Here is a 27,689-nt window from a genome sequence, read left to right as displayed (position 1 = left end):
CGGATTCTCGTATCTTCCCCACCCCCCTCCTCTCTCTCTATCTAACCCTCTGGGAGAGTTGCGGACAGCTCTCTCCTCTCTCTCTCTCTTCTCGTATTTTAGTGACCGCCAGCCTGAGCCTATCCGCCCATTCCTTGCCCTGCTTCTTCTACTCGCTCTCTCTCTCTCTCTCTGATCGTCTCCCCAAATTGGCTAGGGTTTCATTTTCTCATTTTGCAGCTATGGAATTGATTGTGTGCACGGCGCGTACATGCTCGTCTCCACCGCTATCGTCATCCAATTTCGATTCCTTCAATACACGCACTCCGGTGGCCGCGCCGTGCCACTAATTACAACCAAGAAGAAGCTGCGAGTTGTTGCCAAGGCTCCTCCCCCATTCGGATTCGTATCTCCCCCCCCCCCCCCACCCCACGCTCCCCCCTCCTCTCTCTCTCTCTCTCTCTAACCCTCTGGGAGAGATGCGGACATCTCTCTCCTCTCTCTCTCTCTCTCTCTCTGCGTTCTCTCGTCTCACTCTCTCTGTCGCTGCCGCCAACGCCTCTACCATCGCTGCGGAATCCAACTCCTCCCACCCGAGATCCAAGGAGGTCAGCTTGCCCGGCATGATCGGTGCCGCATTGGAGAAGGAATTCACCGAGATTGAAGATCTGCCCCAAGGTTTGATCTCTCCTCTCTTTGTTTTGGGATTGGTGTCTGTGCGGTTAATTTCAGGGGTTTTGCATTTTGTGGAATTTGGAATTTGTTGGCTTCAGTTGAATTGATGTCTCTGGACGTCGCAATTGCGTCTGAGTTGCTGTATATAGGGTTTAACTACTTCTTGTCCGAAATTCGACAATGTTCTTTTTGTTTAGGGAATGTGAGGAGAAAGATTCAATGCGAATCGACTGAAATTATGGCTATTGATAAAGAAGACGAGTGAAAGAGGTTTTCATGTTGTTGGCAACCGCGTAGTTCATGCGTTCATTACACGATTCATTCCGCGTGCCATGGCGTCACTCGGACAGAGAGCTTGCCCTGTAGATGCACTTTTTTTCTGGTCGCTCTTACATTTCCAAATTTTGCATCACGTTTCTTGTGACAATTTGACTGGATGCAATCAAAATATTAGTTTCCATTACTTTCTAATTTCTTATATATATATATATATACATATTTAGTTTCGAGAAGATTAACTACATAATTGTCAGCCAAACTTTTGGAGTTGTTGCCCGTCGGAAATGTATTACGTTCTTAATATATTTATTTAACTGCAAATACATTATATTCTTAATTTCTTTGGGATAAAGTCAGTGAAATTCTATCAATCTCAAAGTTGCTTTGTTGGTTTTTATAAGATTTCCTTTATCTCTGGTTTACACTTATTGAAGGAAAGTAATGCTGACAAGCTATTTTTAATTACTTCTTTGGTAAGTTATATTCTCTCTTATTTGTGTCCAAGCAAAAGAAATAAACTAGTTTCCCTGCCTTTTTGTTCTGCACGTGCAGGTCCTGGGTGCTTTAACTATAGTGTAGCAGATCAGCAGGTTGGTAGAGATTGTCTTCCTCTTCTTCTTCTTTTTTTTTTCCCTGTTGCAAATATTTTGTTTGTTGTACATTGCTAACATCAGGAAATGGAACAATCAAGAATCTCGAGCAAGGGGCCAAGCCTTATCTTCCTGGAGGCTCTTTAATTTATTTTGAGTTGTTTGTCATTTAGAAATGTAAGGGAAAAAGATATGGAAAGTTATGTCTTTTGGGGGCATGTAATATTTAATGTGGTGCCGTTGTTGTCTTTTCTCTCTAGGATTATCTAGATGCTGATGCAAGAGCTGAAGAGAATAAAGACATCAAGTAGTTTGATAGTCTTGACAAGGTGCTCTTGAAAAGAGTGAGATAATGCCTCCCGGTAGATACTGCATTTTCCGCCATGCCAATTTCTTTTGAAAGCTCTCACTCTAAACCATTCCATCTTGGATTGCCTTCACCTTAAAAGCTTGAATGCAACAACTGACCCAGATAAGAAGGCAAGAGCCACTTTGCAATCTTAGTAAATTCTAATACTTCCAATCCAAATTCACCTTAAGTCTTGATACAGCAAGGAAAGAAAAGCAGGACATGCATGAGATCCCCTCTTTGTCCTTAAGAGACATTGTATCATCTGGGAACAACAGTTACACTGCCATCTGGGATGATTCAGTCTGCCCTGTTTTATTGAGTAACATCCTGCTTTATTCCATTTTCTGACTATATTTGTTTATTGTTTCCAATTTTATCAGGCAGTTTTGGTAACAGTTGCTAGGGTTAAGTCCAAAAAAATGACACCACCGGGGAGAAGTTAAGTGTTTCTATCTCGTGGAGTGATTAACAGGTTGTCTAAAATTTTTATTTCCATGAGTCTTATGCCAGGTCATTTCAACTTCATAATGTTTTCAAATTTGAAAATGACAGTGGAGCAGAAGACATGACAAAATTAATAGATCAAAAGGTATGCATTGTACATGTGACCCAAAAAGAGAGTTTGCATGCATCACATTTTATTTATTTTTGCAGTTGTAGAAATGTTCCATACAATGATTGTGATCAGATAATGTTTTCTAGGCTAACTAAGTTCTTAGCTATTGAAGTAGTGATCCAATTATCTGAATGTTTTGCCCAGGATAATGTCTTCATCATATCAAATCCCAAGTCAAAATATCACTCTTGGTGCAAGCTTTAGATCTCTAATCCCCACCTTGGAAAAAATTTGATACAATTAATAATATAAAGCTTCAACTTATTTAGTAGGCTCAAAACTCAGGGATACCTCTATTTTTAATAGCATTATTAAAAGGCGTGGACATAGCTTGTCATCTTGGCCTGGTCTAGCCAACTATATTCCAATAACTGGTCTGTCTCATTCGCCTATATTCTTGTAATTGCTCTGGCTACGAACCCTATTTTCTGGAATTAGATTGGCTAACATTTGGCCATCATTTCTGGTGAGATAGTGAGAATAAACATCTGCCCCCACCCACCCACACACACAAAGTGTGGCTTAAACCACTGGACCATCAACCATGCCCTAAATCATCCAGCTGCTAAAAAATGGGAACCTTTGCTGCTAAAAATAGGGTAAGTTGATCATTTTACCCTTACCTTTTTAAACTCTCTATAGTCGAGTCCTTTCAGCCACTCTTTGGGGGGGGGGGGGGGGGTGGTTTAAAAACTTAGGCCTAAAATGATCAATTGACCCTATTTTTTAGCAGGCATGGGTACTTTGCCATTTCCATAACATGGGGTACTCTGTAATTAGGTCAAAGCTGAGGGGTGATTAGTGTAATTTACTCAATAAAAGTGTTTTTAGTCAATTTTGGTCAGAATCTTAAAAGCTTGATGCATTTTTTCTTGAAATATCATTTCTATGTTGGAGTTTGAATGTTTTTTCTCTGTTTTTTATTGTCTCGAGTACAAAAAAAATAGGGGTACTAGTTTTCTCTAATATTAATTGCCACTCTCTATTTTCTGACTTGGACGTGCTCTCAAAACTCTGCTATATGACATCACAAGGGAATTTAATCTACATAGTGTGAATGTAGTTGTTCTGCTTTAGTTCTCAGGCCTTTTCTATTTTTGACCAATTAAGGTTGAATTCATTCTTCACTACTCACATTTTATTGTTTTCGCTAAACTATCGGAAGTTCCCACCCCACTGTCAACAATTTTAAGGTATTCTTCACTCTTGCTGACTTCTTAGAATGGATACATTCAAATGTTTGGATAGCAGTGTCGATTGTCTACAAAATGTCTGTTGACCAAATTATACTTTCTCCCTCATATACTTTTGGCAGTTTACTAATACCCTTCGCCAGTACTGCTCTTGATTCCTACTGGGTTTCCTTTGTTGTTGCTTAAATATGGTTGTGGTTTGGATCATTTTTAGAATTAAAAATAGCATTTAATCATAAAAATTTAAAATGTTAAAATATAAAAACATATCAATATCCAAATAGTATTAACTACTAAAACATTTGATTTGATTGTTAAAAGAACTTTAGTTCAGTCACTAGCCAAATAGCCAAAGACATGTAATACGCTGGAAGCATTTCTCAGATGATTTAGCCAAATCTAAATTGCATCTTCCTACAAGTGATTCTTGCAAAAGTGCTTTTTGTATAAGTGACTTTCATGACAACAAAATTTCATAGCAATTTATTGAGTACAGTATGTTTGATAAACAATTTGGTGTTAGTTTCTGTCACGACCCTAGGATTTAGCTAGGGTCTAGGAAGGAATTGGGAAGGATTCGGGAGGGAAACGGATAAGAATTGGAGGGAGATATAGAGTAGAAATCAAGAGAAATGAGAGAGAATTAGGAAGAATGAGAGGGAGAAAGTAAGGAGGGAAAATATGAATTCACTATATTATTTCAGCATACATTTCTCTACATACAAGACCTATTTATAGGCTGTTCAACTAGAAGTAGAGTCTAAGAACAACACCCATGTGCACTATAACAGAACTAATAGCATTTCCTAACCAACAATGCAACTAATTACAACTTTGTCCCTATAATATCCCAAGGGTCGTGACAATTCCCCCTCCTTGAAAGGTTTCTTGTCGCCAAGAAACTTATTATAAACAAGCCGGTGTCTCTTCATCCAATGCCTTTCTTCACCAACTGGTTTCTTCTTCGTCTTTTCTTGTTCTTCTCTCGTATTTCTCTTTGCTCTTGCTTTCTCTTTTCTTCTCTCTCCACAATAACAATATTATGACTTGCTGCAACACCAATCTCAGCCATCCACTTCTTCCTTATTGCCATGAAAAATGGTTCTAAATGAGCGGTCAGTCCTGCAACCCTATCTTTTCCAACCATAGAGATAATTTCAAACCTCTCTATAGGGAAAAATCTGTACAATACTCCCAATTCTTCTGGCTGCAATGTTACCTTTGTCTTGTTTTGTGTGCCCATGCCAATGACATTCGTATGAGATGTTCCAAGCAAGTTGCTTGGTATAATCATCTCTTCTTCCACCTCCTCCTCTTCTTCCTCCGGATCACCCCAATGTTTAGTCTTATTAACTGGTTCTTCCTTATAGTTGGGCTGGTCTTGTTGTAGAACTCCAGAAACATCACCATCGAGCGGACTATCATATTCCTCAGCATGAGGTTTGCCCCAACCTCCTACTTGCTGATTGCTGGAGTATACCCTAGGCACACTTTCAGCAAGTATTTCCTCATGTAGCACCTAAGTCTCATACTTTGCATCAACTGCACGTACACCATCTTCCTTTTCCACTGTACTTCATCAGCTCCCTGCACTACTTGATGAGCAGCTTAGGAACTCCAATGACAACATTAGTTTTGGGCCTTCTCCAAACCAAGTACGCAAGGCGTTTACAAACTGTGGCCAGCTCCATTCTACCCTTTCCCAAGTCCAATTTTCGAACCAAGCATCTACAACACCATCCAAATAAGCTGCAGCCATTTTCACTTTCACCCCTTTCACTACTCGGTGGTGGTAGAACATCCGTTCGCATCGTCGGATCCACCATTGAGGTCTTTCTCTTTCAAACGGGGGAATGTCCATTTGTGACTTTGGAATGGTGGAGTGATTACTGCCAATCCCTTGTCCCAATTATCCTCCTCTACCTCAGCTTTGTCCTTCGTTTCCTGATACCCCCTCGAATCCTGTGATCTCTGTCTATTCATTAGGGCATCGTTAGAATGGGCGCTGATGAAGCCCTGGGGGTGAATTCCATCGGAATGCGGACATTAGGTTGCCTAGCTAACATGCTTAAGGCATTCAACTGCTGGCTGATCTGCTGGCGGAACCCATCAATTTCCTCCCGGAGCCTGCTAAAGGCTAAATCCAGCTTAGCCGCATACTTCGATTGGCTCTGGTTGATCTCCTTTTGAGCTTGCCGACACCCCATCTCCAAGGTCTCCAAGCGGTCATCCACCTGCCCTTGGTTCTGGCGTTTCCCACTTTTAATAGCATCCCATCCGAATTCCATCTAGTTCACCTCGTGTTGCCTTCAATTCCGCCTTAGTTAAGATGCAATAGCTAAGAACCGTCGCCTTCTTAATCTCAACTTCTGGACTCGTTTTAGATCAAATATCCGGCTGCGCCACTCTGATTTTCCTTCCTCGAATCTAAATTCCACACCCTAAGTTCGCCCAAACCCATTGCACACGCAACAATTAGACTTGGAATCACACAATTGAAATTGCCGGTCTACTTCACCTTCCAATATTACAACAACCACATGTTGATCAGCTTTGCTTCAATTCACCCCAAGCCTGCCTCCTTTCTTACCCAATCATCGACCACAAGCTCCGTAATCACCGGAATTCCTTATCTCTGCTTGGCTCAAAATCGCACAACTTCGCTTCAAAGGAACCAATCTGATTTGATTTGCAATCAGGGACACTTGAGTTTATCCCCACTTCCAGATTGTAGCTAGGATCAAGATTAGGTGCATTAGATCCCTATTCGAGGAAGGCGCCTCCAAAATTCCAATCGGATTGGATTACGAAATTTGCTTCGCCTACTAATTCCGGACTTATATCAGCTCCAAATTTGCCTCCAATAATCGCCTAATCCAGCGGCTCAGAATTCACCGAGATCTGAGTCGTCTTCCCGAAAATCAAAATCCGCAATCTTAAGTTTGCCTCAATCAATTGTACATGTCCGCCTATGTCTGCAATTAGCGATGATCAGCATGCTCAAGGATCTGCTTCCCACACTTGCCTTCCTTCTTGCTATGTACTCACGAACATAGCCGGTAATCGCAATGGATAAACACCTTCTGGCCTTGCTCGCGATCGCTACAAATTTAGCGATAGTCCCCAACCACTTCTCCTTCTCCACAATCGAGGTCACCTCATCCCCTTGGCCACATGCACGCCTTCCTTGATTGAACAATACTTCCTAGATTTCTCAAGTCAAAAGCCACTCCTATCTGCTTTAGGACAAAATTTGCAGCTCAGTATCCCTAACACTTCAACGAGGTACTGTATTTCTAGACAAAATCTTCTGCAACTATTTTACTTTTTGGCATTATCCATGTAAAATATTTTCACTGCTTTTTGGTGGATTTTACTTATTTGTCGAGGGTGGATCAAATGATTCTTTAATGGAAAAATCGTTGGGGTTTTCTTGGTGCCTAACGTCTGGCTTTATGATTGGGTTCCTTTTAAGCAATTGCAATTCCGCTTTAATTTCAAGCCACTTATACTTGATTATGATCTTATCCCAAGAAATTGTAACCTGTTTCTTTTTCTTTTTTTTGCAGCTCAGTTTCCCTAACACTTAAGGCATGGATATTTTCTTCTACTAGGGAAAGGGTTGTGCTCGGTTGAGGAAGAACTTGTTTATTTACGCCATCCACCAGGTTAGATCAAGTCTTAGTTGCACGTTTAATAATCTATCCTCACACAGTTAGCTATCTGAAAATACACAGAATGTGAAAAAGTGAATGCGTATGGGTTTTCAGGAAACATGATTACTGCAAACCAGTGATGGAACTCGGTTGTGCAAGTAGATGATGCTTAACTGCTAAGGTTTGACTAGTTGTAAAACCACTTCATTTTGTTAATCTTCTTTTAAGTATTTGAGCATTTCAATATTATTGAATTGTTGATCGAGTACTTATGTTTCATCATTACTTACCGTCATTGATTTTTTTATCAAGTGCACAATTTTTATGTAGGGAATTTTTGGCGCTATACTGACTGTAAGATGTTTTGCTCAGGTGAAGCATGAGATTTCACGCTCTTACGAGAAAATTGCTGAGCGATTAAAGCTTATTCTTAAAGAGGTTGTGAGTTCCATTATGCATTACTCTTCGTCTCTTCCCCCTTCTTAGAGCAATATATTTTTAGGCCGAATAGACTATTTAATCCTGAGCTTAGGGTCATTTTTGAATTTTATCCAGTTCTGACATTTAGTTCAATTTGGTCATCAAATTTAAACTTTGATTTCAATTTTATCACCAAGCGGACAGGCGTGTGCCCCAGCATACGTGGCGCTTAGGTGACGTGCTGATGTGTCCATTGTTGGAGACATCAGCACAAGAAACCCATCATTTTCATCCCTCAGGCCACTAGGTCTTACATCCTAAAGAGTTGCCGCCGCCTTCCTTCATCGCGGTCGCCTTTTTGTTCTCTCATCGAGGGGTCACGCGAGGCCTCAACCCTCTGGTCACACCACGCGAGCCATGTCGAGCACGAAGCTGTTCGGCCATGGGAGTGACCAGAGGTCATCGGCCATGGCGTCGATGGCCATTACAATGCCGAGATTCGACCCTTGGCTGAGTAGACTCGCATAAATCGGTCGACCAGAACGATGACCTATGTCGGCGAGCCATCAACAAAAAGGGGACACGAACCGTCAGTTAGGGCAGCCATGATGAAGCTCGATTTTGGAGAACATCGTCGACGATGGTGGAAGCAAGGCGCAATCGATCGACAGCAATAGACCCATGGCCCTTGTCATCTTCTAAACATCGATCTCGCCATGGTCGTTTTTTCCCCTCGACCTCCGGTCTTCTCCCCTCTCTCGTCCTTTTACAATCGGTTTCCCATGTGGCCGCTGTTAATGGAAGTAAGGCACCGGCGATGAAGAGTGAGAAAGAAGGCGGTCAGGGGCAGGAAAAAGGCAAAAATGACAACGGTGGGGGCGGCAGCAGCGCAAGGTGGAAGGCAAAACCCTAGGTGATTTGGGGAAGAAGATGAGTTTTGACCTATTAGATGTTCGGTCGACCCACTGGGTCAGTTTTGGATCAAAGTCAAACATGAGTTTGTTTTGCTAATTCGTCCATTATTGGACACAACAACACGCCACGTTAGCGTCACGTATGTAGGGCCACACGCCTGTCTGCTTTAGGATAAAATTAAAACAAAAGTTAAAGTTCGATGATAAAATTGAAAAAAATGTGAAAACTGGATAATAGTGAAAAATGACGCAAAGTTCAGTGTAATAGTCTATTTGGCCATATTTTTATGATGTTTTCGACTGCAGGAAGTCGTTGGATTGTTCTGTGGAGGTCTATATGCAGCTTCAACGCTGGCAGTTATAACTGTAGTGATCTTTTACAATTTATTCCCTTGTATTCCTTTCAATTTTTTTTTTTTTTACGTATTGCTATTTCAATCATGATGCTTAAATAGTCATTTCATTTTAAACTAATTGGGTCGTGATAGCTATTTACATCAGTGGACATGTTCTCCGCACTGAATGCTTGGGAAATGAGAGAGCTCCTCAACTACACAAACACGTAACACTTTGATCTTACATTCTCAACGACCCAGGTATGGTTTTTTTGCACAAATATATTATGCATCCGCCTCCGTCTCTTACCCTTCTTAAAACAATATATTTTTATGATTTTTTCTATTACGGAAAGTAGTTGGATTGTTCTTTGGAGGTCTACATGCAGCTTCAACGCTTTTAGTTATCGCTGTAGTGATCTTTTACCTTTTATTTCCTTGTATTCCTTTCCCTATTTTTTTTTTACGTCTTGGTATTTCAATGATGATATTTAAATAGTCAGTTCATTTTAAACTGATTGGGTACTGATAGCTCTTTTCATCAGTGGGCAGGTTTTCCGCACTGAATGCTTGGGAAATGAGAGAGCTCCTATACTACACAGTTATGTAAGACTTTGATCTTATTTTCTTAGCGACCCAGGCATTGTATTTTTGCACAATATTTTAGGCATCGCCCTTTCTCTCATCCCCTTCTTAGATTAATATATTTTTATGAATTTTTCGATTACGTAAAATAGTTGGATTGTTGTTTTGATGTCTACATCCAGGTTCAACGCTTTTAGTTATCACTGTAGTGATCTTTTACCTTTTTATTCCCTTATATTCTTTTTTTTTTATTTTTTTTATGTCTTGTTATTTGAATCATGATGTTAAAATAGTGATTCCATTTTAAAATAATTGGGTCGTGATAACTTTTTACATCAATGGGCAGGTTCTCAGGACTGAATGCTTGGGAAATGATTGAGCTCCAATCCTACGCAGACAAGTAGCTCTTCGTTCTTACTTTCTCAGCCAACGAGGTACGGTATTTCTGGACAAAATATGCTGCAACTTTTTTACTTTTTGGCATTATCCATGTAAAATATTTTCACTGCATTTTGGTGAATTGTACTTATTTGTAGAGGGTGGATCAAATGATTCTTTGATGGAAAAACCGTTGGGGTTTTCTTGGTGCCTAACGTCTGGCTTTATGATTGAGTTCTTTTTAAGCAATTGCAATTCTCGTTTAATTTCAAGCCACTTATACTTGATTATGATCTCATCCCAAGAAATTGTGACCTGTTTCTTTTTCTTTTCTTTTTTTTTTTTTTGCAGCTCAGTTTCCCTAACACTTAAGGCATGGATATTTTCTTCTACTAGGGAAAGGGTTGTGCTCGGTTGAGGAAGAACTTATTTATTCACGCTATCCACCAGGTTAGATCAAGTCTTAGTTGCACGTTTAATAATCTATCCTCACACAGTTAGCTATCTTAAAATACACAGAATATGGAAAAGTGAATGCATATGGGTTTTTCAGGAAACATGATTACTGCAAACCAGTAATGGAACTCGGTTGTGCAACTAGATGATGGTTAACCGTTAAGGTTTGACTAGTTGTAAAACCACTTCATTTTGTTAATCTTCTTTTAAGTATTTGAGCATTTCAATATTATTATTGAATTGTTGATCGAGTACTTATGTTTCATCATTACTTACCGTCATTGATTTTTTTATCAAGTGTACAATTTTTATGTAGGGAATTTTTGGCGCTATACTGACTGTAAGATGTTTTACTCAGGTGAAGCACGAGATTTAACGCTCTTACGAGAAAATTGCTGAGCGACTAAAGTTTATTCTTAAAGAGGTTGTGAGTTCTATTATGCATTACTCTTCGTCTCTTCCCCTATCTTAGAGCAATATATTTTTAGGCCGAATAGACTATTTAATCCTGAGCTTAGGGTCATTTTTGAATTTTATCCGATTCTGACATTTAGTTCAATTTGGTCATCAAATTTAAACTTTGATTTCAATTTTATCTCCAAGCGGACAGGCGTGTGCCCCAGCATACATGGCGCTTAGGTGACGTGCTGATGTGTCCATTGTTGGAGACATTAGCACAAGAAACCCATCATCTTCATCCCTCAGGCCACTAGGTTTTACATCCTAAACAGTTGCCGCCGCCTTCCTTCATCGCGGTCACCTTTTTGTTCTCTCATCGAGGGGTCACGCGAGGCCTCAACCCTTTGGTCACACCACGCGAGCCATGTCGAGCACAAAGCTGTTCGGCCATGGCAGTGACCAGAGGTCATCGGCCATGGTGTCGATGGCCATTGCAATGCCGAGATTCGACCCTTGGCTGAGTGGACTCGCATAAATCGGTTGACCAGAACGATGACCCATGTCGGCGATCAATTAACCAAAAAGGGACACGAACCGTCAGTTAAGGCAGCCACGATGAAGCTCGATTTTGGAGAACATCGTCGACGATGGTGGAAGCAAGGCCCAATCGATCGACAGCAATAGACCCATGGCCCTTGTCATCTTCTAAACATCGATCTCGCCATGGTCATTTTTTCCCCTCGACCTCCGGTCTTCTCCCCTCTCTCGTCCTTTTACAATCGGTTTCCCATGTGGCCGGCATTATTGGAAGCAAGGCACCGGCGATGAAGAGTGAGAAAGAAGGCGGCTATGGGCAGGAAAAAGGCAAAAATGACAACGGCGGGGGCGGCAGCAGCGCAAGGTGGAAGGCGAAACTCTAGGTGATTTGGGGAAGAAGATGAGTTTTGACCCATTAAATGTTCGGTCGACCCACTGGGTCGGATTTGGATCAAAGTCAAACATGGGTTTGTTTTGCTAATGCGTCCATTATTGGACACAACAGCACGCCACGTCAGCGTCACGTATGGAGGGCCACACGCCTGTCTGCTTTAGGACAAAATTAAAACAAAAGTTAAAGTTGGATGATAAAATTGAAAAAAAATGTGAAAACTGGATAATAGTGAAAAATGACGCTAAGTTCAGTGTAATAGTCTATTTGGCCATATTTTTATGATGTTTTCGTCTGTAGGAAGCCGTTGGATTGTTCTGTGGAGGTCTACATGCAGCTTCAACGCTGGCAGTTATAACTGTAGTGATCTTTTACAATTTATTCCCCTGTATTCCTTTCTCTTTTTTTTTTTTTTTTATGTATTGCTATTTCAATCATGATGCTTAAATAGTCATTTCATTTTAAACTAATTGGGTCGTGATAGCTATTTACATCAGTGGACATGTTCTCTGCTCTGAATGCTTGGGAAATGAGAGAGCTCCTCAACTATACTAACAGGTAACACTTTGATCTTACATTCTCAACGACCCATGTATGGTTTTTTTGCACAATTATATTATGCATCCGCCTCCGTCTCTTACCCTTCTTAAAACAATATATTTTTATGATTTTTTCTATTACGAAAAGTAGTTGGATTGCTCTTTGGAGGTCTACATGCAGCTTCAACGCTTTTAGTTATCGTTGGAGTGATCTTTTACCTTTTATTTCCTTGTATTCCTTTTCCTATTTTTTTTTTTTTTTTTTTTTTTACGTCTTGGTATTTCAATGATGATATTTAAATAGTCAGTTCATTTTAAACTGATTGGGTACTGATAGCTCTTTTCATCAGTGGGCAGGTTCTCCGCACTGAATGCTTGGGAAATGAGAGAGCTCCTATACTACACAGTTATGTAAGACTTTGATCTTATTTTCTTAGCGACCCAGGCATTGTATTTTTGCACAATATTTTAGGCATCGCCCTCCCTCTCATCCCCTTCTTAGATCAATATATTTTTATGAATTTTTCGATTACGTAAAATAGTTGGATTGTTTTGAAGTCTGCATCCAGGTTCAACGCTTTTAGTTATCACTGTAGTGATAGTTTATCTTTTTATTCCCTTATATTCCTTTTTTTTATTCTTTTTATGTCTTGTTATTTCAATCATGATGTTAAAATAGTGATTCCATTTTAAACTAATTGGGATTTGATAACTTTTTACATCAATGGGCAGGTTCTCAAGACTGAATGCTTGGGAAATGATTGAGCTCCAATCCTACGCAGACAAGTAGCTCTTCGTTCTTACTTTCTCAGCCAACGAGGTACGGTATTTCTGGACAAAATATGTTGCAACTTTTTTACTTTTTGGCATTATCCATGTAAAATATTTTCACTGCATTTTGGTGGATTGTACTTATTTGTCGAGGGTGGATCAAATGATTCTTTGATGGAAAAACCGTTGGGGTTTTCTTGGTGCCTAATGTTTGGCTTTATGATTGGGTTCTTTTTAAGCAATTGCAATTCTCGTTTAATTTCAAGCCACTTATACTTGATTATGATCTCATCTCAAGAAATTATGACCTGTTTCTTTTTCCTTTTTTTTTTTTTTGCAGCTCAGTTTCCCTAACACTTAAGGCATGGATATTTTCTTCTACTAGGGAAAGGGTTGTGCTCGGTTGAGGAAGAACTTGTTTATTCTCGCCATCCACCAGGTTAGATGAAGTCTTAGTTGCACGTTTAATAATCTATCATCGCACAGTTAGCTATCTTAAAATACACAGAATATGGAAAAGTGAATGCATATGGGTTTTCAGGAAACATGATTACTGCAAACCCGTAATGGAACTCGGTTGTGCAACTAGATGGTGGTTAACTGTTAAGGTTTGACTAGTTGTAAAACCACTTCATTTTGTTAATCTTCTTTTAAGTATTTGAGCATTTCAATATTATTATTGAATTGTTGATCGAGTACTTATGTTTCATCATTACTTACCGTCATTGATTTTTTTATCAAGTGCACAATTTTTATGTAGGGAATTTTTGGCGCTATATTGATTGTAAGATGTTTTGCTCAGGTGAAGCACGAGATTTAACGCTCTTACGAGAAAATTGCTGAGCGACTAAAGTTTATTCTTAAAGAGGTTGTGAGTTCTATTATGCATTACTCTTCGTCTCTTCCCCTATCTTAGAGCAATATATTTTTAGGCCGAATAGACTATTTAATCCTAAGCTTAGGGTCATTTTTGAATTTTATCCGATTCTGACATTTAGTTCAATTTGGTCATCAAATTTAAACTTTGATTTCAATTTTATCTCCAAGCGGACAGGCGTGTGCCCCAGCATACGTGGCGCTTAGGTGACGTGCTGATGTGTCCATTGTTGGAGACATTAGCACAAGAAACCCATCATCTTCATCCCTCATGCCACTAGGTTTTACATCCTAAAGAGTTGCCGTCGCCTTCCTTCATCGCGGTCGCCTTTTTGTTCTCTCATCGAGGGGTCACGCGAAGCCTTAACCCTCTGGTCACGCCACGCGAGCCATGTCGAGCACGAAGCTGTTTGGCCATGGGAGTGACCAGAGGTCATCGACCATGGTGTCGATGGCCATTGCAATGCCGAGATTCGACCCTTGGCTGAGTAGACTCGCATAAATCGATCGACCAGAACGATGACCCACGTCGGCGAGCAATCAACCAAAAGGGGACACGAACCGTCAGTTAAAGCTGCCACGATGAAGCTCGATTTTGGAGAACATCGTCGACGATGGTGGAAGCAAGGCGCAATCGATCGACAGCAATAGACCCATGGCCCTTGTCATCTTCTAAACATCGATCTCGCCATGGTCATTTTTTCCCCTCGACCTTCGGTCTTCTCCCCTCTCTCGTCCTTTTACAATCGGTTTCCCATGTGGCCGGCATTATTGGAAGCAAGGCACCGGCGATGAAGAGTGAGAAAGAAGGCGGCCAGGGGCAGGAAAAAGGCAAAAATGACAACGGCGAGGGCGGCAGCAGCGCAAGGTGGAAGGCGAAACCCTAGGTGATTTGGGGAAGAAGATGAGTTTTGACCCATTAAATGTTCGGTCGACCCATTGGGTCAGATTTGGATCAAAGTCAAACATGGGTTTGTTTTGCTAATGCATCCATTATTGGACACAACAGCACGCCACGTCAGCGTCACGTATGGAGGGCCACACGCCTGTCTGCTTTAGGACAAAATTAAAACAAAAGTTAAAGTTGGATGATAAAATTGAAAAAAAATGTGAAAACTGGATAATAGTGAAAAATGACGCTAAGTTCAGTGTAATAGTCTATTTGGCCATATTTTTATGATGTTTTCGACTGCAGCAAGTCGTTGGATTGTTCTGTGGAGGTCTACATGCAGCTTCAACGCTGGCAGTTATAACTGTAGTGATCTTTTACAATTTATTCCCCTGTATTCCTTTCTCTTTTTTTTTTTTTTTTTTTATGTATTGCTATTTCAATCATGATGCTTAAATAGTCATTTCATTTTAAACTAATTGGGTCGTGATAGCTATTTACATCAGTGGACATGTTCTCTGCTCTGAATGCTTGGGAAATGAGAGAGCTCCTCAACTACACTAACAGGTAACACTTTGATCTTACATTCTCAACGACCCATGTATGGTTTTTTTGCACAATTATATTATGCATCCGCCTCCGTCTCTTACCCTTCTTAAAACAATATATTTTTATGATTTTTTCTTTTACGAAAAGTAGTTGGATTGCTCTTTGGAGGTCTACATGTAGCTTCAACGCTGGCAGTTATCACTGTAGTGATCTTTGACCTTTTATTCCCTTGTATTCCTTTGTATTCGTTTTTTTTTTTTTTTTTTTTTTTTTTTTTTTACGTATTGCTATTTCAATCATGATGGTTAAATAGTCATTTCATTTTAAACTAATTGGGTCGTGATAGCTGTTTACATCAGTGGACATGTTCTCCGCACTGAATGCTTGGGAAATGAGAGAGCTCCTCAACTACACAGACATGTAACACTTTGATCTTACATTCTCAGCGACCTAGGTATGGCTTTTTTGCACAATATATTATGCATCGGCCTCCGTCTCTTACCCTTCTTAGAACAATATATTTTTATGAATTTTTCTAATACGGAGAGTAGTTGGATTGTTTTTTGGAGGTCTACATGTAGCTTCAACGCTTTTAGTTATCACTGTAGTGATCTTTTACCTTTTATTCCCTTGTATTCTTTTCCCTATTTTTTTTTTTTTTTTTTTACATCTTGGTATTTCAATCATGATATTTAAATAGTCATTTCATTTTAAACTGATTGGGCACTGATAGCTCTTTTCATCAATAGGCAGGTTCTCAGGACTGAATGCTTGGGAAATGAGAGAGCTCCAATCCTACGCAGACAAGTAGCTCTTCGTTCTTACTTTCTCAGCCAACGAGGTACGGTATTTCTGGACAAAATCTGCTGCAACTATTTTACTTTTTGGCATTATCCATGTAAAATATTTTCACTGCATTTTGGTGGATTGTACTTATTTGTTGAGGGTGGATCAAATGATTCTTTGATGGAAAAACCGTTGGGGTTTTCTTGGTGCCTAATGTCTGGCTTTATGTTTGGGTTCTTTTTATGCAATTGCAATTCCCCTTTAATTTCAAGCCACTTATACTTGATTATGATCTCATCCGAAAAAATTGTGACCTGCTTCTTTTTCTTTTTGTTTTTTTTTATTTTTTTGCAGCTCAGTTTCCTTAACACTTAAGGCATGTATATTTTCTTCTACTAAGGAAAGGGTTGTGCTCGGTTGAGGAAGAACTTGTTTATTCACGCAATCCACCAGGTTAGATCAAGTCTTAGTTGCACGTTTAATAATCTATCCTCACAAAGTTAGCTATCTTAAAATACACAGAATATGAAAAAGTGAATGCGTATGGGTTTTCAAGAAACATGATTACTGCAAACCAGTGATGGAACTCGGTTGTGCAACTAGATGATGCTTAACTGTTAATGTTTGATTAGTTGTAAAATCACTTTATTTTGTTAATCTTCTTTTAAGTGTTTGAGCATTTCAATATTATTGAATTGTTGATCGAGTACTTATGTTTCATCATTACTTACCTTCATTGATTTTTTTATTAAGTGCACAATTTTTATGTAGGGAATTTTTGGCGCTATACTGACTGTAAGATGTTTTGCTCAGGTGAAGCACGAGATTTCACGCTCTTACGAGAAAATTGCTGAGCGACTAAAGTTTATTCTTAAAGAGGTTGTGAGTTCTATTATGCATTACTCTTCGTCTCTTCCCTCTTCTTAGAGCAATATATTTTTAGGCCGAATAGACTATTTAATCCTGAGCTTAGGGTCATTTTTGAATTTTATCCAGTTCTGACATTTAGTTCAATTTGGTCATCAAATTTAAACTTTGATTTCAATTTTATCTCCAAGCGGACAGGCGTGTGCCCCAGCATACGTGGCGCTTAGGTGACGTGCTGATGTGTCCATTGTTGGAGACATTAGCACAAGAAACCCATCATCTTCATCCCTCAGGCCACTAGGTTTTACATCCTAAAGAGTTGCCGCCGCCTTCCTTCATCGCGGTCGCCTTTTTGTTCTCTCATCGAGGGGGTTACGCGAGGCCTCAATCCTCTGGTCACGCCACGCGAGCCATGTCGAGCACGAAGCTGTTCGGCCATGGGAGTGACCAGAGGTCATCGGCCATGGCGTCGATGGCCATTACAATGCCGAGATTCGACCCTTGGCTGAGAAGACTCGCATAAATCGGTCGACCAGAACGATGACCCACGTCGGCGAGCCATCAACCAAAAGGGGACACGAACCGTCAGTTAGGGCAGCCACGATGAAGCTCGATTTTGGCGAACATCGTCGACGATGGTGGGAGCAAGGCGCAATCGATCGACAGCAATAGACCCATGGCCCTTGTCATCTTCTAAACATCGATCTCGCCATGGTCATTTTTTCCCCTCGACCTCGGGTCTTCTCCCCTCTCTCGTCCTTTTACAATCGGCTTCCCATGTGGCCGCCATTAATGGACGCAAGGCACCGGCGATGAAGAGTGAGAAAGAAGGCGGCCAGGGGCTGGAAAAAGGCAAAATGACAACAGCGGGGGCGGCAGCAGCGCAAGGTGGAAGGCGAAACCCTAGGTGATTTGGGGAAGAAGATGAGTTTTGACCCATTAAATGTTCGGTCGACCCACTGGGTCAGATTTGGATCAAAGTCAAACATGGGTTTGTTTTGCTAGTGGAGTGCGATTTTGTTCACCCTCTTTAACGAGAGTGGACATCACTCTCGTTAAAGAGGGTGAACAAAATTGCACTCCTGCTAATGTGTCCATTATTGGACACAACAACACGCCATGTTAGCGTCACGTTTGGAGGGCCACAAGCACACGTCTGTCTGCTTTAGGACAAAATTAAAACAAAAGTTAAAGTTCGATGATAAAATTGAAAAAAATATGAAAACTGGATAATAGTGAAAAATGACGCTAAGTTCCGTGTAAAATAGTCTATTTGGCCATATTTTTATGATGTTTTCGACTGCAGGAAGTCATTGGATTGTTCTGTGGAGGTCTACATGCAGCTTCAACGCTTGCAGTTATCACTGTAGTGATCTTTTACCTTTTATTCCTTTGTATTCCTTTCTGTTTTTTGTTTTGTTTTACGTATTGCTATTTCAATCATGATGCTATTTCAATCATGATGCTTAAATAGTCATTTCATTTTAAACTAATTGGGTCGTGATAGCTGTTTACATCAGTGGACATGTTATCCGCACTGAATGCTTGGGAAATGAGAGAGCTCCTCAACTACACAGACATATAACACTTTGATCTTACATTCTCAGCAACCCAGGTATGGTATTTTTGCACAATATATTATGCATCGCCCTCCGTCTCTTACCTTTCTTAAGATAATATATTTTTATGAATTTTTCGATTACGGAAAGTAGTTGGATTGTTTTTTGGAGGTCTACATGCAGCTTCAACGCTTTTAGTTATCACTATAGTGATCTTTTACCTTTTATTCCCTTGTATTCCTTTCCCTATTTTTTTTTTTTTTTTTACGTCTTGATATTTTAATCGTGATATTTAAATAGTCATTCCATTTTAAGTTGATTGGGTACTGATAGCTCTTTTCATCAGTAGGCAGGTTCTCCGCACTTAATGCTTGGGAAATGAGAGAGCTGCTATACTACACAGTTATATAACACTTTGATCTTATTTTCTTAGCGACCCAAGTATTGTATTTTTGCACAATATATTAGGCATCGCCCGCCCTCTCATCCCTTTCTTGGATCAATATATTTTTATGAATTTTTTGATTACGTAAAATAGTTGGATTGCTCTTTTGAGGTTTACATGCAACTTCAACGCTTTTAGTTATCATTGTAGTGATCTTTTTACCTTTTTATTCCTTTCTTTTTATTTTGTTTATTTTTTTTTATCTCTTGTTATTTCAATCATGATGTTAAAATAGTGATTCCATTTTAAACTAATTGGGTCGTGATAACTTTTTACATCAATGAGCAGGTTCTTAGGACTGAATGCTTGGGAAATGAGAGAGCTTCAATCCTACGCAGACAAGTAGCTCTTCGTTCTTACTTTCTCAGCCAACGAGGTATGGTATTTCTGGACAAAATGTTCTGCAACTATTTTATTTTGTGGCGTTATTCATGTAAAATATTTTCACTGCATTTTGGTGGATTGTACTTATTTGTTGAGGGTGGATCAAATGATTCTTAAAACCCCTTCATTTTGTTAATTTTCTTTTAAGTATTTGAGCATTTCAATATTATTGAATTGTTGATCGAGTACTTATGTTTCATCATTACTTACCGTCATTGATTTTTTTATCAAGTGCACAATTTTTATGTAGGGAATTTTTGGCGCTATACTGACTTTAAGATATTTTGCTTAGGTGAAGTACGAGATTTCACGCTCTTACGAGAAAATTGTTGTGCGACTAAAGCTTATTCTTAAAGAGGTTGTGAGTTCCATTATGCATTACTCTCCCTCTCTTCCCCCTTCTTAGAGCAATATATTTTTAGGCCGAATAGACTATTTAATCCTGAGCTTAGGGTCATTTTTAAATTTTATCCAATTCTGACATTTAGTTCAATTTGGTCATCAAATTTAAACTTTGATTTCAATTTTATCCCCAAACGGATAGGCGTGTGCCCCAGCATACGTGGCGCTTAGGTGACGTACTGATGTGTCTATTGTTGGAGACCTTAGCAAAAGAAACCCATCATCTTCATCCCTCGGGCCACTAGGTTTTATGTCCTAAAGAGTTGTCGCCGCCTTCCTTCATCGCGGTCGCCTTTTTGTTCTCTCATCGAGGGGTTACGCGAGGCCTCAACCCTCTGGTCACACCACGTGAGCCATGTCGAGCACGAAGCTGTTCGGCTATGGGAGTGACCAGAGTTCATTGGCCATGGCGTCGATGGCCATTATAATGCCGAGATTCGACCCTTGGCTGAGAAGACTCGCATAAATCGGTCGACTAGAACGATAACCCACGTCGGCGAGCCATTAGCCAAAAGGGGACACGAACCGTCAGTTAGGGCAGTCACGGTGAAGCTCGATTTTGGAGAACATCGTCGACGATGGCAGAAGCAAGGCGCAATCGATCGACAGCAATAGACCCATGGCCCTTGTCATCTTTTAAACATCGATCTCGCCATGGTCGTTTTTTCCCCTCGACCTCTGGTCTTCTCCCCTCTCTCGTCCTTTTACAATCGGCTTCCCATGTGGCAGCCATTAATGGAAGCAAGGCACCGGCGATGAAGAGTGAGAAAGAAGGCGGCCAGGGGCAGGAAAAAGCAAAAATGACAACGGCGGGGGCGGCAGCAGCGCAAGGTGGAAGGCGAAACCCTAGGTGATTTGGGGAAGAAGATGAGTTTTGACCCATTAAATGTTCGGTCGACCCACTGGGTCAGATTTGGATCAAAGTCAAACATGGGTTTGTTTTGCTAATGCGTCCATTATTGGACACAACAGCACGCCACGTCAGCGTCACGTATGGAGGGCCACACGCCGGTTTGCTTTAGGGCAAAATTAAAACAAAAGTTAAAGTTGGATGATAAAATTGAAAAAAATGTGAAAATTGGATAATAGTGAAAAATGACGCTAAGTTTAGTGGAAAATATTTTATTTGGCTATATTTTTATGATGTTTTTGACTGCAGGAAGTCGTTGGATTGTTCTGTGGAGATCTACATGCAGCTTCAACGCTGACAGTTATCACTGTAGTGATCTTTTATCTTTTATTCGCTTGTATTCGTTTCCCTTTTTTTTTTTTTTTTTACGTATTGCTATTTCAATCATGATGCTTAAATAGTCATTTCATTTTAAACTAATTGGGTCGTGATAGCTGTTTACATCAGTGGACATGTTCTCCGCATTAAATGCTTGGGAAATGAGAGAGCTCCTCAACTACACAGACATCGCGCTGATCCTGAGCTTCTTAGCCTTTGAAGGTGTTGTCGGGAGCTCTTGATTAAGTAGATATCTCATTGGCCACATCAATGCAATGCATCTATCCCTCCTTTTCATCTATACTTGGCCGTTGTAAGACCTCCATATGAATCGGTCGTCCGAGGGTGTCCCGAGTGGAGGCTAGCTTGGACTTCCCGTTTGCATGTTGGTTGAGGGATATGTTGATTTTGATTAGCTCAAAGCTTCTGAATTTGTGTGCCAATTCCCTCTCCTTCTGCAGATAATGGGACAATGTTGGGACCCTTACTTCGTAAGTCCCTTGAAACTTTTCCACAACTAACTGCGAGTCACTGTGAGCCATTAGATCAATTACCTCCAACTTTTCAGTCGGTTTCATCCTCGCTAGCAGCGCTTCGTACTTAGCCGTGTTATTGGAACTGGGAAGGGTGAAATGCAGGGAGTATTCCAACGCCTCTTAGGGGGAGATTGATACCACTCCTGCTCTACTCCGTTCGCATTGGACACCCCGTCTACAAATAACATCAACTCTTTCCTGGGCACCTCTTTTGTTGTTGGGGAGTGATTGCACTCCACTATAAAATCTGCCAATACTTGCCCCTTTATTGCCTTTCTGAGCTCGAAGTTGAGATTATACTCATTGAGTTCAATAGCCTACTTGGTTAACCTTCCCGAACACTCAGGCTTCTGTAGGATTTGTCTTAATGGTTGATCTGTTAACACTGTCACGGTGTGGGCCTGAAAGTAGGGTCTCAATTTTCTCACTACTGTTATCAGCGCCAGAGCTACCATTTCAGCGTAGAGGTATCGCGACTCTGCTCCCTGCAAAACCTTACTCACATAATAAACTAGGCTGTCGACTTGTTCCATCTTTCTAACAAGAATTGCGCTTACAACGTGGTGACTGACTCCCAAATATAGGCATAGCCTTTCTCCTGTTTTCGGTCGAGTCAATAGGGGAATCTCCTTTAGGTACTCCTTCAATTCTTGAAATGTCTTTTCGCATTTGGTAGTGCATTGAAAATCCCTACCCCCCTTTAAGACCTTGAAGAAAGGGAGGCTGCGTTCAGCGTATTTGGAGAGGAACCTGCTCAGAGCTGTCAATTGACCCATCAGCCTTTGAACCTCTTGTACTAATGAAGGGGACTGCATGTCAATCTTTGCTTGCACCTTTTCTGAGTTGGCCTCTATCCCCCTGTGAGTAATCATGTATCTTAGGAATTTTCTTGATTTCACCCCAAATGCACACTTGTCAAAATTCAAACGCATATTATTCTCCCAGAACACTGCCAAAACTTTCTCCAATTGTTCGGCGTATGACTCGCTTTACTTACTCTTCACTATCATGTCATCCACATAGGCCTCCATCTCCTCCCCTAGAAAATCTTTGAATACTTTGTTGACCATTCTCTGATACATGGCCCATGCATTCTTCAAACCGAAAGGCATCACCTGGTAACAGTACGTCCCATTTTTTGTGATAAAGGTCGTCTTTTTCAGCATCAGGCGGATAGATTCAGATCTAATGGTAGCCCGAAAACGCAACCAAAAAACTTAGCACAGTATATCCGGAGGTATCATCAACTAGCCTATCTATTCGGGGGAGTGGGTAGGAGTCTTTCGGACAGGCCTTGTTCAGGTTTGTAAAATCGATGCATACTCGCCATTTTCCATTGGCTTTTGTCACCATCATGACATTCGCTAGCCACACGAGGTATTGGACCTCCCTAATGAATCCCGCTTCAAGGAGTTTGTCTACTTCTTCTTCCAGGTACCTCAACCTCTCTGGGGGCGATGTGTCTTTTCTTCTGTTTGACTAGCCGGGCTTTTGGACGGACATTCAGTCAGTGGGATATGACCTTTGGGTTAATCCCAGGCATGTCGTCCGGCGTCCAAGCAAATACGTCCGCATAAGATCGTAGGCATTTGATGGCCTCTTCTTTCTCCGGACCCTCTAATTGGCTCCCCACATGCACCTTTCTATCACCATCGTCGGGGTTTAGAGGGATTCCTTCAAGTGTTTCTACTAGCTGGGGCTTGTTAGCTTCGAGAGTCTGCTCACTGATCATTAAAGTCTCCCTCGTTGTCGACTTTGCCTTCCTTTTAGTGCTTTTAGTGGAGCTTACATTACATACTCTGGCTTGCTTTTGGTTTCCTTCACTTGGCGAGATGACTACTCTCATGGCGTTGAGTAGGGATCCCCAAGATCCTTTGTAAGCGGGGGAGAAGGTCTTGACAACCATAAAGCTTACCTACCTAGTAACCATTTGGGGGTAGCTCCCTAGAGTGACCGGAAGCTGGATCGACCCTACAACAGGAATTGCTTCCCCCAAAAAATTGTACAGCGGTGACATAACCGTCTTGAGTCAGTCGTGTGTGATGTGCATCTTTTCAAAGTAGTTCCAATACAGCAGATTCACAGAGCTCCCATTATCTACTAAGATGCGTTTAACAGGATGTTTAGTAATAACGGGCGAGAACACCAACAGGTCATCATGGGGCAGGAGCACATCTCCTTGGTCCTTGGGTGTGAAGACAATGGGATCTTCGTCCTCTAGCACCTTTTTCACGGAGTCCACATCTTCGTCCTTGGAGTCTCCGGCCATGTTTCCCCCCCCCCCCCCCCCCCTGAAATCACACGGATTTTATCCATGGTAGGCTCGTTAACTCCTGTCCCCGTACTCGGTCTTGGTTGATTTCTTTGGGGGCTTCCTTTTCTTTCCGCCTGACGGGGTTGTCGATTATCCCTTCTATTCGAGGCATCATTTCTAGGACGATGGGGTCTTCTTTGATTACCCCTTCCAAGCCTATCTCTCTTGCCTTGCTAGTTTTTCGATTTATCCAGTACAAATCTATCAAGCTTCCCATCTCTAATCAGGTGCTCGATCTGGTTACTCAACTCCCGGCACTGCTCCGTACTATGGCTTGGGGATTCGTGAAACTTGCAAAAGGCTTCCATATTCCTCCCCAGGAGCTCCTTGGAATGAGGAGGAAAGTTGTTGAGCCCCATGTGTGCAATGGAGGAAAGGATCCCCGACCTAGGCTCGCTAAGGGGAGTGAAACTTCGGAACTACACCTTTGCGCTGTTTGACTCTGAGTCTCTTGGTCTTCCTCTTCCTTTCACCTCCCAGGCATCCAAAATTTCCATCTGAACAATGAATTGCTCTGCTCGAGCGAATAAATCAGTCATGGAGCCAAGCTCAGAAAGGGCCAGGGATCTCCTGAGTGGCGCGTAGGTAGTCCCATTGAGCAGTGCCGATGCTGCCAACCCAACGGAGAGATCTCTTACTTCTTGGGTGGTGGCTCTAAACCCCTCCATATATTGTTTCAACTGTTCGCACACAATGTACCGCACAAGGTCATAATTAAAACATTAAGTGTTTATGGTTTGATAAAGGCAAAATTGTTTTATTCAAAGTATTTATAAAATCAAGGCAATTCACCCTTCTTTTCAGTGTCTTATCTTTTCTCACAAGTGGTATCAGAGCAGGTACTCTTATTTACTTTTCTAGCTTAACAACTAAGAGTGATCGATGGCTCTCAAGGGGGGATTTTGGTGTCATCTCTTCTTATGCAAATGCTTTCTAAAATACCATGAAAAACAGTTTCATTTCAAAATCATCCAAGGATTTGAATGTGCATTCTCCTTTAAATAAATCTGCTAGCTCTAATCTTTTGTGTGAGGTTTTTGATGGTGAACACAGGGATATCAAAGAAGATTACCTTTAGGAATCTCGAGTTCCATCCACCAGTTAAAAGGAGCATATAGAAGAAGGAGAGGCAACCATTTCACGTTCTTATGATATAACTGATGCTATTGATAGGATTATTGAATATGAAAAGCTTTTTTCAAATGAATATTTAGAATAAATAGGGCATGGGTTCCCAAGGATGAGATCAAGGTAGCTCCAAAAATGGTTTTGGTAGTTAAGAATAAGTCTTTGATACAAAAATAGGTTAGAACATTCAAGGACTCAAATGATTTGGTACTTTATCTTAGATAGGTTTTATGTGCAGTCCATGGGACTTAAAAGAATTCAACTTTGGGAGAAAATGATGTATCTCCCCAGGTAATATATTCTAATCTCATATCTCTTTAAATTTAAATGTGTTTGTTGATATCGTTTTCAACCTTGACTGTGTGCCTTGATTACGTATGTGATTAAATATTGATTATTTCTGTTTGCTGATTATTAAAGTCTCGAATATGAAATCATCTTTTGCCCATCAATATGAATTGTTTTGGATATGACCTTATGGTGTTAATTGAGGTACGTCTTAAAAGAATTCAACTTTGGGAGAAAATGATGTATCTCCCCAGGTAATATATTCTAATTTCATATCTCTTTAAATTTAAATGTGTTTGTTGATATCGTTTTCAACCTTGACTGTGTGCCTTGATTACGTATGTGATTAAATATTGATTATTTCTATTTGCTGATTATTAAAGCCTTGAATATGAAATCATCTTTTGCCCATCAATATGAATTGTTTTGGATATGACCTTATGGTGTTAATTGAGGTATGTCTGTATCTGTTAAAATACATGCTAAATTATATTATAGTGTCTTAAATGAACTTGCTCATTGAGTGCTATGTCCTAATGTTTTGATGATGAATCTTGCTATGAGTGTATGATTCATAAAATTCTTGAATTAGCTTGTTCTTCTTTCGTGATTGATGTTTTGAATGATCTTTGATTATGATGAAAATGATTGTTTGTTGACTAAGGTATTTCTATACCTAAGTGCATACATATTTGATTGAATGTTCATGATTTGCATTTAGATAATTAAGTGGAAAATCTTGATGTTTTGATGAGGTGGTAGTCAAATGATTGGTTTGCCTACAATTGTATTAGGTTAAAGGTAATCTCGAGTAAGTGTGTATAGATATAAGTCTCTATAGAATATTAGTCGTTAATGGGGAAGTGTTACTCGAGTTGCTAAAATAGAATAGATATTTTTAAAAAGAAACTCAAGCTTGTCACTCGAGTGTCATAGGACTAGAATCCTAGTGCTTAAAAGCACTTTAGCTTTGATATATTAGTTCAAATTTTCTTAAGCTTGATTTATGATTTTGAATTATTTGCTTTTGTTGATTAATGTTTGCCTAAATTGTCAAGATGACTCAAATAGGTTAGAACATTTGTGGCTTGTTTGTGGCTTGAGTGTTAAAAGAATTTGTGGCTTGTTTGTGGGGGAAGCATGTCCTCCATTTAAATCTATCTAAGGTTTGATTTCTTAAGAAGATAGTTAAATCTTCTTTTTGATCAGCTTGTTGTTAAATATATATAAATTCTTGCAATATTTGGGTGTACTTAGTCTTAGAATGAATATTTCAAAAAGGGGGAGAGAATTCCTTTAGTATGTTCTATCTATTAATGTTCTGATATGTTTTAGAGTGTTTTAGCCGTATGTTTGATTGATATGTTTGTAAATGCCTTTCTTTGGGGTTCTATCTATTAATGTTCTCATATGAGCGTTTTGGTCATGACCTGTTAAGTATTTTATGTGTCAGCATTCTTCAAGATTTTAGAGTAATGTATTATATATTTCATAATTGATGTTTAAGTGCTAGGCGTCAAGATTGTTACGTAAATGATCGTATACTCAAGTGATGGTACTTGAGTTTTGATTTGAAGGATTTATATTATCTTATACTTTATATTAAGGTTGTGCCAATAACCTTACTATGTTTTGCTAGTGATTAATCTTGCTCTTTTTTATGTGTCTGTTATATCAAGAACTTGCTCTACGATTTCATGGGATATCTTAAGAATGCTAATGCATTAGTGTCACGGGTAAATGTCATATATCCAAGGCAGTTAGTGTTCTAACATTGGGGGTGGCATGCTAACCATTCGGGTCTCGTGTGGTTTGCACCATTACTAATTCAGTCCTGTAACGACCCGATCGAGTGATAGGAAGGACCGGAACAACTTACCCTGATGGGCCTACGCGAACTTCCCAGGGGGGTCACCCATCCCTGTATTACCCCAGGTTAAGCACGCTTAACTTGGGAGTTCTTTGCCAACATTCAGCCCAAAAGGTATTCAACTAGTGTTGTTTCCTTTCTTACACTATCCTCAATATATACTAATTTCTCTGGACTCTCGGGGTATTACATTCTCCCCCCCTTAAGCACATGATGTTCTCGTCATGCGATCTTACAACCTGTCCCAGATCTCCCCCCCCCCCCCCCCCCCTTAAGCACATGATGTCCTCGTCATGCGATCTTACAACCTGTCCCAGATCTCCCCCCTTGCATGGCCGATGTGGGATTCGCCTAAGGTGCTTACACGCACCCCCCTCGGGACTCAGTCTCTTCGCTGAGGTTTGTCCCACCATCATGCTCAGAGGCTCGAGGGTCGGCTCTGATACCACCTGTAACGACCCGATCGAGCGATAGGAAGGACCAGAACAACTTACCCTGATGGG

At 40.5% G+C, this 27,689-nt stretch overlaps 1 protein-coding gene across 50 annotated transcripts; it reads left to right on the top strand.

Moving 5' to 3' along the window:
* Positions 1 to 485: 485 nt before the first annotated feature.
* LOC127801707 (uncharacterized) lies at positions 486 to 21,000 on the top strand. Of its 50 annotated transcripts, XR_008023134.1 has the most exons (12): positions 486 to 657; positions 1,486 to 1,523; positions 1,784 to 1,867; positions 2,256 to 2,464; positions 7,254 to 7,352; positions 7,455 to 7,521; positions 7,713 to 7,993; positions 14,149 to 15,196; positions 15,739 to 15,833; positions 16,133 to 16,220; positions 16,520 to 16,618; positions 16,979 to 17,877. XR_008023134.1 is itself a non-coding variant. In XM_052337063.1 (4 exons), exons 1-4 carry the CDS (start codon positions 2,441 to 2,443, stop codon positions 19,824 to 19,826), a joined length of 234 nt encoding a protein of 77 aa, XP_052193023.1. In that variant the 5' UTR covers positions 1,534 to 2,440; the 3' UTR covers positions 19,827 to 20,900. The 50 variants fall into 50 exon arrangements, 2 of the variants coding, with proteins under 2 accessions (XP_052193023.1, XP_052193022.1); XR_008023129.1 differs by having other exon boundaries at positions 1,784 to 2,464; positions 16,979 to 17,876; XR_008023150.1 differs by lacking the exons at positions 486 to 657; positions 1,486 to 1,523; positions 14,149 to 15,196; ... (1 more) ...; positions 16,133 to 16,220; positions 16,520 to 16,618 and adding exons at positions 8,981 to 9,040; positions 9,176 to 9,270; positions 9,555 to 9,610; ... (1 more) ...; positions 13,406 to 13,504; positions 19,779 to 20,058 and having other exon boundaries at positions 1,534 to 2,464; positions 7,713 to 7,778; positions 16,979 to 17,044.
* The last annotated feature ends 6,689 nt before the right edge of the window (positions 21,001 to 27,689 follow it).

Source organism: Diospyros lotus, chromosome 5 (assembly GCF_014633365.1).
Source record: "Diospyros lotus cultivar Yz01 chromosome 5, ASM1463336v1, whole genome shotgun sequence".
NCBI lineage: Eukaryota > Viridiplantae > Streptophyta > Magnoliopsida > Ericales > Ebenaceae > Diospyros > Diospyros lotus.
This window is presented reverse-complemented; position numbering and strand designations above follow the sequence as displayed.